This window comes from Ursus maritimus, unplaced genomic scaffold, assembly GCF_017311325.1.
Source record: "Ursus maritimus isolate PB19 unplaced genomic scaffold, ASM1731132v1 scaffold_3, whole genome shotgun sequence".
In the NCBI taxonomy this organism is placed as follows: domain Eukaryota; kingdom Metazoa; phylum Chordata; class Mammalia; order Carnivora; family Ursidae; genus Ursus; species Ursus maritimus.
In genome coordinates this window covers 67868376-67881616 of record NW_024425563.1, presented here as the reverse complement: position 1 = coordinate 67881616, position 13241 = coordinate 67868376, and the positions used below count along the sequence as shown (strand labels likewise).

Below are 13241 nucleotides of genomic sequence, written 5' to 3'. Positions count from 1 at the left end.
ATTAGTATGGTCTGCATGTAATTTTTCTCTATAATATGCTACATATTGAAGAGAAATTAAAATTCACTCACAGCATACCCACCCAGCTCCCTTACCGGTACACACGCATCCCGAAAATGATACTGTAGCAATAAACCACTTGGAATATGTATTGAAATTTTCTTTTAAAAAATTAGACTGGTAGGAAACCTCTCTCCCTAAAAACACCACTGATGCTTCTGTTTCAAAAATGAACATGTCGCTCTGGGCCGCACTTCAGAATGAACAGGCCCCAAAGCGGTTCTTAAATAGCTAAGGTTCTGATGATGATGATGCTAGACTTAGAAATGGTGCTGCTTTATATATATATATATATATATTTTTTTTCCCTTTTTTAAACAGAAAAAGACAAATGAATGGGGAAAGACAATCATTGAATACAAAACAAATAAGCCATCCCGCCTGCCTATCCTTGATATTGCGCCTTTGGACATCGGCGGTGCTGACCAAGAGTTCAGGGTGGACGTTGGCCCAGTCTGTTTCAAATAAATGAACTCAACCTAAATTAAAAAAAAGAAAAGAAATCTGAAAAAACTTTCTCTATTTGCCATTTCTTTTTCTCCTTTTTTAACTGAGAGCTGAGTCCTTCCATTCCCTCTGCACATCTACTTGCTTAAATCGTGGGCAAAAGAGAAGGAGAAGGGTTGATCAGAGCATAGTGCAATACGATTTCATTCATTCCCTCCCCGCCCCCCCCCAAAAAAAAGATTTGGAATTTTTTTTTCAACACTCTTACACCTGTTGTGGAAAATGTCAACCTTTGTAAGAAAACCAAAATAAAAATTGAAAAATAAAAACCATGAACATTTGCACCACTTGTGGCTTTTGAGTATCTTCCACAGAGGGAAGTTTAAAACCCAAACTTCCAAAGGTTTAAAACTACCTCAAAACACCTTCCTGCGAGTGTGATCCACGTCATTAGGTGCTGACCCAGACGGAGATGAGCTGAGGTTCTTGTTCTGTTTTGTTCAGAATACCAAGGTGCTAATAGTATTTCAGATACTTGAAGACCGTCGATGGTGCTAGAAGAATTTGAGAAGAAATAAGCCTTTGTGATGAGTTGTATTGTGTATTCTTTTTCTTTTGATTTAGCATCAGTATTTTACATCCGATTCCCAAATAAAAGTATGCAGATCACTTGCCCAACCTTGTCCTCTTCTTTAAATTCAGCATTTGTTCTTTGCCAGTCTCATTTTCATCCTCTCCCGGGGTACCAAAAAGAAGCCTTGTTTCTTGGACAAGCAGAAAAATTAAATTGTACCTATTTTGTATATGTGAGATGTTTAAATAAATTGTGAAAAAAATGAAATAAAGCATGTTTGGTTTTCCAAAAGAAAATATTGAGTAGAATTCCTTGCTTCGATGCTCTTTGCAATATAAATATGGATTATAGCATCTCTACCAGCCATTAGACTGTTTCTCATTAGATAGAAGCTATGCAAAAAAGGCAATTTGGTATAGTAGAAAGAGCAGAGAACAAGGACCCAGGAGATCTGACCTCCAATTCTGACTGCTCCTTGTGGCTGAGTGACCTTGAGCACTTCACCTTCCTGCGTTTAATTTCCCTATCTATGTTATGGGGGGAGAGTCCTTCTCTGAACTATAAAACATTTGCCCTACTCAAAATACATAACACTTAGCAAATGGTATTGTAGACCTAAGTTTATGCTAAGCGGAGAGCCACAGAACCTTCTGGTTTATTATCTATTAAGCACTTCAAAACAGTGGCTGAAGTTGGTCTATGTACAATTGATACTATTAACTAAAACAGTTTCAAATACTCAGTAAAAATGCCATACACTTAAATCTGATGCAACCGAGTACAACGCGTGTTAGGAGGTAATGTGTGTGCTGTCAATCAGCACAGTTGTGGATAATAGTACCATGAACACCTACCTGCCAAATCAAGTTCATTTTCCTCCCCTGCACCTTTCAATGACATCTGTAATACACTTAAACATAGTAATGTGTCAAGTAAAATGTTAAGATTCATTTGGAGCTTATTTCCTGTTGCAGAACATAATTTTGATTGTAATATTTGCCTCCTGAAATAAGTCATCTCAAGATTCAATTAGTTTTAAAAGCAAAAGACTGAACATGATGAAAATCTAACATCAGCTCTAAACAGTTACCAAAGTCTACTTAACCAAACGGCAACTTCAAATTACGGTCCATCCACCAACTGAATCAGGACACAGGGATGCTTTTTAAAATGCAGATTCCCAGTCCTCAACCACCAAATTAAGATTTAGTAAGGAGTCAGTATTCTTACGCACCTTGCAACGTTCTGTTGTGCATCCGCTGGGAAACCACAGGTACGGAGACTGCCACAGCCCTTTGGGGTCCTAACATTCTGTATCTGGCAAGAGTGAAGCCATACACCTGACCAAATGACACAAAGAGAACAAAACCCCTGTAATCAGAATACCAGTGCTCCCGACAAATTAACTGAAATGCCAGGGCAAACTTACATGATAACCAGTTAGAAGCGTCTGGGTTCCTTCAATATGTTATGCCCTCAGGTTCACAGTCGAGGAAAGTTGACTTAAAGAAGGCAAAAGTGGAGAAGGAAGAAATCCTTTCCTGAGCACCAGCCGAGAGCCGAACACCGTGCTAGATGTTCATAGTGCTCTCTGTCACACTGAGTCCAAACAGGCAGATTTCTGAAGCCAACAGGCATTCATCTAATCATGAGTTACAGGGGATTACAGGAAAACAGTTCCATAAACAATGGTATAGCTGATAAATAACAATGAGGAAATAAATGATGGTATATCCAATCAATACTAATGAGGAATGAATAATGGTATATCTAATAGACAGCAATAGGAAAAGAATGAAATACATTTTGATATCCCAGTAACATTTATGAGGATGATTAAACAACAACAAATGCTTAGAATGGAATGTTATAATCTTTAAAATATCACATTCAAGTACACTGTCATTAGAAATATATCAAACATGCATATCAAATGCTCAGAGTAATCATAGGAATGACTTTTATGCCTAAATTTTCCAAATTTGCTGTAATGTAAGTTATATCACCCTTATCATTTACAACAAATTTACCCTTAAATATTATGAAAAGAAATAAGCAATGAACAAGTGAAAACAATCCTGGCTGAGGAGTGGCCATCTCCAGGGCAAGAGTGGTCAACCTCCTACCCGCTTCTCTTCTGAAAGAGAAGGAAGAGCCTAGCCTCAGAGTCATCACTCACTGTGACCCAGCCACACTGGGGGGCCCCAGGGAGGGGTGCACAAAGCCATACGTACCAGGAGCAGCATCCTCGGGGGTTCCACAGTTCGGCTGCAGAGAGAGAATAAAATAATGTGTGAACACAACATTAAACAAAGTGTCCTCTGAGGATAGTGGAGGACACGATTAATTAATGAGAGGGAATCGCTGAAAATTAACCTTAGCTTCATGCAGCAACAGTGACATTTGGGTTTCGCTGGCCAGCTTGTGCCAGAGATCTCATTTCACTTTCAAAGCCTCTATCTGGCCAGAGGCTTCTTCTCTGGAAGCCACATATTAGAACAGTCTGGTACTTACCAAGCCAGGAGGTCCACCTGTGAGTGTTCCCAGGGCCTGGGCCGAGTACTGAAGACTTGACCCTTGCACGACTGGCCCTCTCTTTAGAAGCTAATCACCAGGCCCGAGGGACCCTCCTCACAACATTTCCTGACCCTTGGTCCTATGAAGGTCAGCCACCTCCAACTTGTGCCACTCTGAGAGGGAAGAAGATTGCATATGAGAGAAGGAAGGAGCAGGTAGCCAAGACAGGGGGATGAGGCATTAATCAAGTCTGGTAAAAAGGGTCATTTAAAATTCTAAAATCAATACAGCTAATGCACTGGCAAGGAGCAAGGACACCTGACCAATGCAGAACACATTTATTATCTTTAATGCCAAAATACTGTTTTCTGCTATTCCACTTAATATCACTGAAAAAGAAGTTCAGAAATTGGATTATATATAAGAAAAGTTGGAAATGTCGTTTTGGGTCAGAACAACAATCCATCTAGATGAGTACTTTGCCTTTGACAGCGGCACCAAGGGAAATTTGGGAGAAAGAGTGGTTGGCACTTCCTGAGAACCAGCCTCAAAACTCCCATTTAATAACCCATTGTAAATCTTTTTTGTACATAGATGTATCTAAACCCTTCCAGAGCCCTCTATCTGTTTTGAAATATGTTGGTATTACAGTACCAACAGGAGAGAGCTAATGCTGAATTGTTAGCCCGGCTTCCTGGCCCTCTGATCAAGTAGCTAAAATATGCTTTCTATCCCTGTGCCTGGATCAGCCAGGGATTCAACATCTCAGTGTCCGCAGGGAGCACCAGTAACTGCAGCAATGGGGCCATCGACAGCCCATAATGATTGACGTATCCTTGCTGTTGGGCGAAATAAGCACATAATTTGTGGTCAGCAGCCGAGGTTCTGTGCACCAGCTCCACCACCGACAGGCCAAGGGCACTTGGGAAAGTCTCTTAAGTTCTCTAAGAATTTGGTTAACATACCTGCTCGGACATTTCCATTGGCATACCTGCTCGACCCAGCCCACAGAACGCCGGGAGGACCGAGTGGGGCAGACGCGAATGCGCTTCGTGAAGTGTGGGCAAACGTTGCGTGCCATCTTTAGGTCCAAAATTTCCAGTCACTGGTCGTCACCTCTTGGGTTAATCTCCTATCCCTGGCCCTCCAATGTAGGGCGAGCAGAGCCTAGAATTTAAATTCAATTGGCACCACTCTCTAAACTGGTAATCGATCAAGTTTGAGTCATGCCTCCCCATCAGTAAAAATGTGAGCCCTTACAATTAATTTTCTTAATCTCTTCATATATATAACTGTCAAGTGCCTACTATGTACTATGGTACTAATGTATGATGTGCAATGTAAAACATACATGGAAAAAAAAGCCTTTAAAAGAGAGAAAATAAATACAAATAGAAAATTCCATACTCCAGTGGATCGTTTTACACCCCCCCCCCCCCCCCTGGCGTGCACACACATTCCCAGCCTCTACTGGAGAGACCAGTGCTCCAAACCAGATTCGCAGTGGGCTGCGGGGGAGGGCAGAACTCTACTGACGTCCTGAAATAGGTGCTAAAGTTTGTGTGTACATGCTTTTTTTCGGCGGAGGGTCCACAACTTTCTTCAGATACTTCAAAAGGGTTCATGACCAAAAATCATGTTATGAACCACTGCACAAGGCAGTATTACTTGTTTAATAAACCCTGGGCTTTCCTGAACTATGACTTTCATGTCTCATCTTGGGTCTCACACCCAGAACATGCTGCTTCTCCTGTCCTAAGGCCTGAGAGAACCAACCAGCACGGACCCACATTAAAATCGAGGTTTGTCTTTCACTCTTCCATTTCCCTGCCGTGGGCCCTCTCTCCTATGTTTAACAAGGCTTTATGACCCAGAGTTGGACCTTCCAATATCAAAGTGCACTTGTCCACAAACAAATAATATTGAACAAATTCAGTAATGGAGACTGATTAATGAGTTACTCTTTTTAGGTAAAATATGCAAATGTTACTTTTTTTTTTTTTTTAAGCAAGTTTAACCTAAAAGCGATTGCAATTCCTGGTACTATAAGAGACTGTAAGGACAATAATTGGAACATACTCTTCAGGGACCTTCAAATCATCCCAGGACCACATGTCTTTTCCTCATCTGGCTCTTTCCAAACAGAGCTATTATTCTGAGCCCAAGCTATAAGAATAATTTTGGCCAGAATTAACAATCCTCATGGATTCTAGAAAGGTATCCTTAAAATTGCAATTCATTACATATTTAAAGAAATTCACAAACACAAAATGCCACTAAAGTGAATTTTTTCTAGTGTAGCACTGCTCTTGGTGCCCAATGACTTAATTAACCGTCAACAGCATGGGGGGAAAAAAGCAGAAACAATTTTTTTAATGGAATCTATTAAGGCCAGGCAGAATAAGAACACCTACTCATAAACCACCGTGCTGAGTAGATGGCCTTTCTCTCCCTACGGGATGTCACTTCGAGTTCACTGCTCCCCCTGCTGACTGGATAATAGAACACCCCCGTCCTTGAACACAGCCGCATGCACCCCATCAGAGAATGAAAACTCAGATTTCAGAGGAGAAAATAGCTGTGCTTATTTCCTGTCTGCCCCAGACACACAGCCTTTTCCCCAGCTTACGTAGCAGCCTACCTTCACGTCCTCAATGCTCCCTTTTTTTTCTTACCCTTTTAAATTTATCCTTAATCTCTCTCCCATGGAGCCGGTAAAATGGAAGTCACAAGGAGGCAAGCGCCAGCGCAAAAGGAGAACGGGAGAATGGCCCTTTGGGTGAGCAGAGCCGTCCCACGCTACAAATGCTGCCCCGCAACGCAGTGAGTAACTTCAGGAGCAAAGCAAGGGGTCCGAGGGATTATACAGAACAGACACAAGAGGATGTGACAGAAAGAACAGGGGCTTAGGAGGCAGAGCTGTGTGCACATGAAGCCTGTCTCCACCACGTCCTCATCTGGAAGCTGGGGATGATGAGGAACGGCCCACCGGAAGGCTGGGATCAGAAACCGGAAGGCACAGCAGCTCGGAGGCCTGATGGGAGGGCGCATGCAGCACCACCGCCAGCGTGGGCCCCGCCAGGCTGGGTCTTCCCCAAAGCCCAGAGCCCCGGCCTCACCTTTCCGGGAGCGCTGGCTTCTCTGAGGACAGTGGCCTAAACCGCTAGCACATCTACAACTCAGTGACACTTCAATGTCTCCTACTGTAAATGGATTCCAGCAACTTCCAAACCCTCACAATTCTGGTGAGTCCTTCTCCACAATCCAATAAAAAAGTACCGAGATTTTATGAGAAGCTTGAAAATCTTCTCAATTTTTTACAAAGAAAAAAATCAATCCCACCTCAACAGTAAAAACAAAAAGGTAAAATTCCTGAAAAAAAATTTTTTTTGGTATCCAACTGGGCTCTGCCGAAGGCCATGTGGTTCATCGGATTCGGGAGACAAAGCTTTCTAAGCTGAGACAACAGCCCCTCATTACTTGGAAGCCAGTTCGTGTACACAAATGGACTAGAACTCACACATACGTGTTGAATTAGCCAAACTCCTGACACTTAATTTTCACAATCAGTGAAATAAAAAATTTTCTAAAACTTTGTCTCTGGCAGCAGAAATTCTAACTCGAGAGTTACCAGCACAAGAAATGATCATTATTATTAAATTCATGTCCTCGCGGAAATGTCTTGGCCTATATGAATTTACTCAAGGGCTTTAAACATCATTAAATCACCTATTATTGCCAGTGCTTTGAATGTCTCTACGAGTATTATTATAAGTGGGTCCACTTCAAAGAAGCTGGATTATAGTCATTTCCAACATGGTTTTTCTATCACTGATTAGAGGTCTCCTCTTCCTTATAATATAAAAGTCTAAAAAAAATTTTTTAAACCTTATCGATGTCACTAAAGTTTCCATTGACTACTTTGTTCATGATAAGATACCTTCCTAATCAAAAGAATAAAAAAAGACTTTCCTCAGATAACATCCAGAAAACTGCCCATTTAACCATTTCTCTGGGTTTATTTATAATGAATATTTACTTCTTGTTAAATACTAAAATATAGTAAACTTAGAGCCAATGTGAAGCTCCACATGTTTTCTTGGATTTTCTTCCACTAAAATATCACAATAAACACTCACTTTGTCACCGTAAATTATAAAAAGAGCCTTGCTTTTCTTCTCCCAAGCTTGGGAGGGCTATCTATCAAAAGAGCACAAAGTCCACTAAATCCTTTGAACCTTTGAAGAAGGAAAGACAAATCAATGCCAAAAATGACGTGCCGTCTTACCAATACACAAATTAAACTGTGTATTTTGTAAGATTTATAGGGTAAGTGGGCTTCTTTTTATTATCACTTTTGCTAGGTATCTGTCAAGTGAATCTAATTCAGTAAAATAGATTGATACATTGGGAAAAATCTCTAGTCTCCATTCTGGGTTGGGAAAAAAAACCATGCAGACAGTTTAGTCACCCTATACCACTCATATTATGATTTAATTGGTCTGAAATACTGTTTTAAAACTCCCTTGGTGATTGTAATATGCAGCCAGTGCTAAGGAAAACTGTACCTGACTAGTGCCACAGGGTTTGGAAACACTCCCTTAAGATCACTGGTAAGGTTAGAAGTAGGTGCAAATATGCCTTTTCCTAGGAAGACGGTGCGCAGTATTTAAAGTTTTTCCAGATCCCATACAGTATCTACCTCACCAGACCTGCTGGGGTGGAGTCAAGGTATCTTGATTTTCAATGACTACCATTGAGGTGAGTCCCATGTACTCCCAAAGTCTGGGAACCACTGGTTAATTGCTGTCACCATATTACTGACATATTCTTGGATGATTCTGTGCCCCTCTCCCCAAAATGCTTAGGACCACAGCTCTAAAATCATGGGCTCTCTAAGCTGCTTTAAATGAGAACATGTAATGGCTCATTGAACTCGTGAGCAATTAATTTGGGAACAGTTGCAGTATTATAAATGTGATTACTTATTGCAAACCCAATTAATCCAGTCAGGAGGAATGTTAATTACTAAGGAGTATGGAAATTAGCATGAGTGCATGACTAAATGCCTAAATTCTGACCTATTATATTGTCTGTCTGGTAATTTACTTTAAAAATACTTCCACAGGAGGTCTCATGTATATGTGTGCACGTGGGCAATAAGGTAACATTAGTCCACACTCGAGGGTTGATTAGGGAACCTCGGAGATACCCTAATTAGGAAAATCCAAGCTTTAGAGATGGCTACTGTGGTATTTCAAATGGGCATTATTGAAATCTACGTCAGGGGATATATTAATTAGCATAAAAGATGTGAAAAATAAATTTTTATTGTTGAAATAATGGTCTTGAAGATAAATGACTAGCTAATAAATATTTAATATTAACAAAATTTGAGCTAAGCCTTGCTCTGCTGGTAGCCTGCCAGTTAATAGCAAGATCTCCAACCACTAGAAGATACCCATATTTATCCAAAACTCTTGAGTCACTAAATTGGTTTAGAGATCAGGTCACAAAATGACTCAAAAAAAATTTTTTTTGAGAAATGGCAGGAGATAGCCAAGAAAATAATAGGCAAAACAAAACTGTATTTAATTGATTTTTAAAAAAGAAATTGCATACAATAACCATATTTCTCTTATGAGCAATGGAACATCGATCAAAACAAACCCGACAGAATAGAAAGCAATTGGGAAGGCTTCCAAAGCTCCCAAGAAATGATCTCTAATTTGGGAACAGCCAAGATTTACTAGGCCTATTGCTTATATGGCCCTTTCCCCTGCTATAACTGAAAAAAATAGAGGCAGAGCCTCGGCCAACTGGGCCATGTGACTCCTTTTTCCTGGGAGTTTAAAACTTGGAGTGGAGAGTGACAGAGACTGGGAGCCACTGAAGTTGAGGCATGCTAATGACAGCACTCTAGGGGTGGCCATAAACTTCTGCTGATGAGGTCCTAGAACAATAGCTTTGGGGTTGTGCTTTGAATTATGAAATAATCCAGTATCCTTCCACTATCTATTTTGCTTAAGTTAGAGAAAAGCTGATTTCTATTACATAAAACAAAGTTTTAACTCATACACCTGGTAAACAGGATATAGAGTGAATAGCAAAAACATAGGAGTGTGGGGCGATCTTAGAGTAAACAGGAACAAGAACCAAAAATTGGAATGGCCTAAAAAAAAAACAGCCAGAGAAAAACATTGTAGGGAGACAATTCTGCAAAATGTCTTGCAGGCAAAGGTACTGATAACATATGTTCTGGACTCTCTTTTCAGGGATGTTTATATAATGATAGTGAACAGCCTAGAAAGAGGGAGATGGTGTCTCCTCCCACAGTGGAGAACAAGTTACTGTCCAATATAATAAAGAGAATGTGTCCCTACAGGGCAAATGTCTGGCAGGTTTGCTGGCGGCCCACTGTAAAACTTTTGGGTTCCCCACGCTCTGCGTTCCTCCGCTGGGCCACGTCCTGCTGGGCTACGCTGCACCGCCCACAGGCCTTGGGGGTGACATCAGCCTTTGCTGCTTGCCCTGCTGTGAGTAATAAGTCCTTTGTCTCTGACCTCGAAGTCACATGTCTTCTGCCAACATCCGTTAAACTGGGGCTGGCTAACATCTCAGCTTTAAAGCAGAGAAAATTTCAGACCCTCCACACTTCTCGACAAATATTTCGAAGAAAAATATGTATCAGAATGGAGAGGCACCGCATCTGTACTCCTGTCTTTCAAGTTGCCTAGCAACTAGCCGGTCACCATTGATCTGACTCTGCAGTAACGAAAGACCAGGCTATGTAGAAAAGTGTGATTGAGCTATATGCTTCTAGATCACAGAGATTGTCTGATTTGTCTCCATATCTCTTTTATCACCTAGCCCAATACCGAATATAGACTGTATGCTTGCTGTTTTTATGTTGAACAAATTGTTAAATCAAAGAATTAACTATAAAAATGACTCTGCTGGGATAGGTATGCAATTTTAACGGAGATAGTTTTAAATCTATAGCATAAGTACTTTCCCTCGGAATCATTCTGTTTCTTCCAGTTCACTTAGTTGTGAATAACAGAGATGACTCAAGGAAGCTCACGCAGCAGGGACATACTTAGAGTGGGAAAGGTAAACAGCTTTGCTGAAACCGGAGCTGGAATGTGCCTCTCTATTTAAGGTGGCTTTAGAGATCTCAGGAGCAGGAACTGGTGACTCTGCAGCTCTACCACTAATCTGGTTCATTCATATTCCGCACGCTTGTCTTTTTGGATCTACTATTAATTGGCAGCCTTTTTCCCCCCTTTGCTATTCTAATTCCTTAGGAAGAGATTTCGATGCAGTTCATAAATCCCGTGGCAGCCTGCTAATTGATGATCTCTGAGTGGACATCCCATCGACTGTGAACATTAGTCATGTGCTGTAGCACCTGGACCCCCAGGCATCAGAAGCCATGGGTGCGGCAATTTTTCAAGGGCGTGAGGGCATGAAAGGCCATAAGCAACGTCTCTATTTGGAGGTATGCAGCCTATCTATCCTCTCACTCTCTTCCCGTCACTTCTTCTTCCTGGAAAATATGTATCTTATTTCACGTGGTTTGAGTACTTTGTCTTTAGATAAGAACATAAAACACATAAGTTCTTAGACATTAATTAAGAAAACACATACTTGCACCAAAAAAACCTGGGTGGTGGGGACAAAGAACATGAATTCTGAAAAAAAAAAAAAAAAAAGACAAAATGTCATCAAATATACCAAAAAAAAATAAGTTCAACTTGTCTAATAAAGAAACAAAAAGCACAATCTTAACTGGTCTATGGCTATCCTTCTTTTAAAAATAACAGTGTTTTAGCCAAAATATCAGTCTCATGTACAGCTGGCATGAGTATAAATCAGTACAAAATTTCTGGGGAGCGATTTATCAGCACATATCAAAAGCCTTAAAAATATTTTTATATTTGAGCAGTTATTACTCCACACCCTGGAATGTATCCTAGGAAATGAATCCTTAATTCTTCTAAAGACTTTGAGCAAGCAGAGTTTGTACAAAGAGTTTCTCGCAAAGCTGCGAGACTCTCATTTTCTTTCCCCTGCCCAAGTCAGAGCACAGGGCTGTCCTCGCGCAGCTGCCCACAGCAGCCTCCGCTTGGAGACGGAGAGCTCTGCTGGTATGAAAGACAAGCCCAGGAATCACAGAAGTCTTCTAACTTTGAGACACGCCATGGCTATTTGCAGCATGAAGCCGACAGAAGGAACCAGTACCCCGGAGCTCTCAAAAAAGCCACAGCAACTCCACCCTTCGAACTGGCTGGCATGCCTACGCGCCAACCCGGCCCTCTGAGCAGGAGGGGTCATGGCAAGGCGTCTCCACAAAACACCAAAAGGTTGTACTCAAAAATGTCTGTCTTACTGCCTCCTCTTCCACTGAAGTCAATCCCCAGTTGGCTACTGTGAACTCACACTCTCCCACCTCCTCCCATACCTTATCAGCATGAACGGGTAGAAATGCCTGAAGGAAAGACGCCACAAGAGCAGGAAGGACCTGGCAAAAATCACGACCGACCGGCGCTCCGGCCACATCTCAGGCGCAACAGTTGTCGTAGCCTCATTTACAGCAAAAGACTGGAAATTCACCAAATGTCTAATAGCGGATTGGTTAGAGTAGATGCGGCACATCCATATGATGGACTGCAATACGGTTATTAAGAATGTTCTCAAAGAATACTTAGTGATATAGGGGGATTAATAACTACATACTGAAATAAACAAGTAGATTACAGTGCAGTTGCCTCTCATGCAGGAGACAGGTTTTTAAACCATGATGAAAAAATCTCATATAGTTAACATTACCTTTGAAAATCTCCAGGTTGGATAGCAAGTACCATAACTCCATCATAGTTTTTCTTTTTAGCATCAGAATAGGCAACTGTGTCTGTGACTGAGCATCCAAGCAGCCGGCCCGAGTTTAGACCACGTTGTAGGAAAAATATGTATTTTTACCACTGGTGTCATGACCACTGTAGCAAGATGCACATACCATAAAAGACACGCAGGAACTGAGACACAGAGACTGAGGAAACAGTAAATTCCTATCACCCGCCTCATGCTCATTCTGGGACATATACTCGTGAACAAAATGAAGGGGAATATTTTTTAAATCTATTTAAATTGTCCTCTCACATGCACACAGAGTAAAATTCACATAAGTTTAAGGTGTGTAGTGATTATCTGTATAAACCATTGTCTACAAGTCCAAGTCTATTTTAAAATTTTCATTTTATACAGATATGCATACAAGATCCAGAAAGAGTATATGCAAAAATTTAATAGCCATCATCTCTAATGAGATGATGAGTATTGTTGGGGTTTTCTCCTCTTTTTTTTCTGTATTTAAAAAAAATTTTTTTTAAATGAACATTTATTGCTTTCATTTTCAGAAAAGAATAGTGACTGTTTTCAACTGGCACTCACAAAACACAGATGATATCTTTAAAACCAAGCCGTATTTTATTACAAATGCTTAGCACTATATAGTATTTGATGTGCAATCTCTGTATCAGAAGAACAAGCACTTGGTGACACAAACTGCTACTAAACACGACAGAAACACGAGAACATACGTATAGTGCAGAAGTCTCAATCAACAGAAGTCTATTAGTCT

The 13241-nt window shown here is 40.8% G+C and overlaps 1 protein-coding gene and 1 long non-coding RNA gene across 2 annotated transcripts in view; one reads left to right on the top strand and one right to left on the bottom strand.

Moving 5' to 3' along the window:
- The window catches only part of COL1A2 (collagen type I alpha 2 chain), a 34968-nt gene extending 34117 nt beyond the window's left edge, over positions 1 to 851 (top strand). Inside the window, exon 52 of the mRNA XM_008686254.2 lies at positions 382 to 851. Within this exon, the coding sequence (XP_008684476.1) occupies positions 382 to 528 (147 nt within the window). The 3' untranslated portion in view covers positions 529 to 851. The remainder of the gene's footprint in view (positions 1 to 381) is intronic.
- Positions 852 to 1538: 687 nt separating this feature from the next.
- The window catches only part of LOC103658737, a 53733-nt gene continuing 42030 nt past the window's right edge, over positions 1539 to 13241 (bottom strand). The window contains exons 4-9 of the long non-coding RNA XR_567266.2: positions 4564 to 4765; positions 3596 to 3771; positions 3316 to 3349; positions 2511 to 2583; positions 2316 to 2421; positions 1539 to 1981 (exon numbers count right to left, since the gene is read on the bottom strand). This is a non-coding gene — a long non-coding RNA (uncharacterized LOC103658737). The remainder of the gene's footprint in view (positions 1982 to 2315; positions 2422 to 2510; positions 2584 to 3315; positions 3350 to 3595; positions 3772 to 4563; positions 4766 to 13241) is intronic.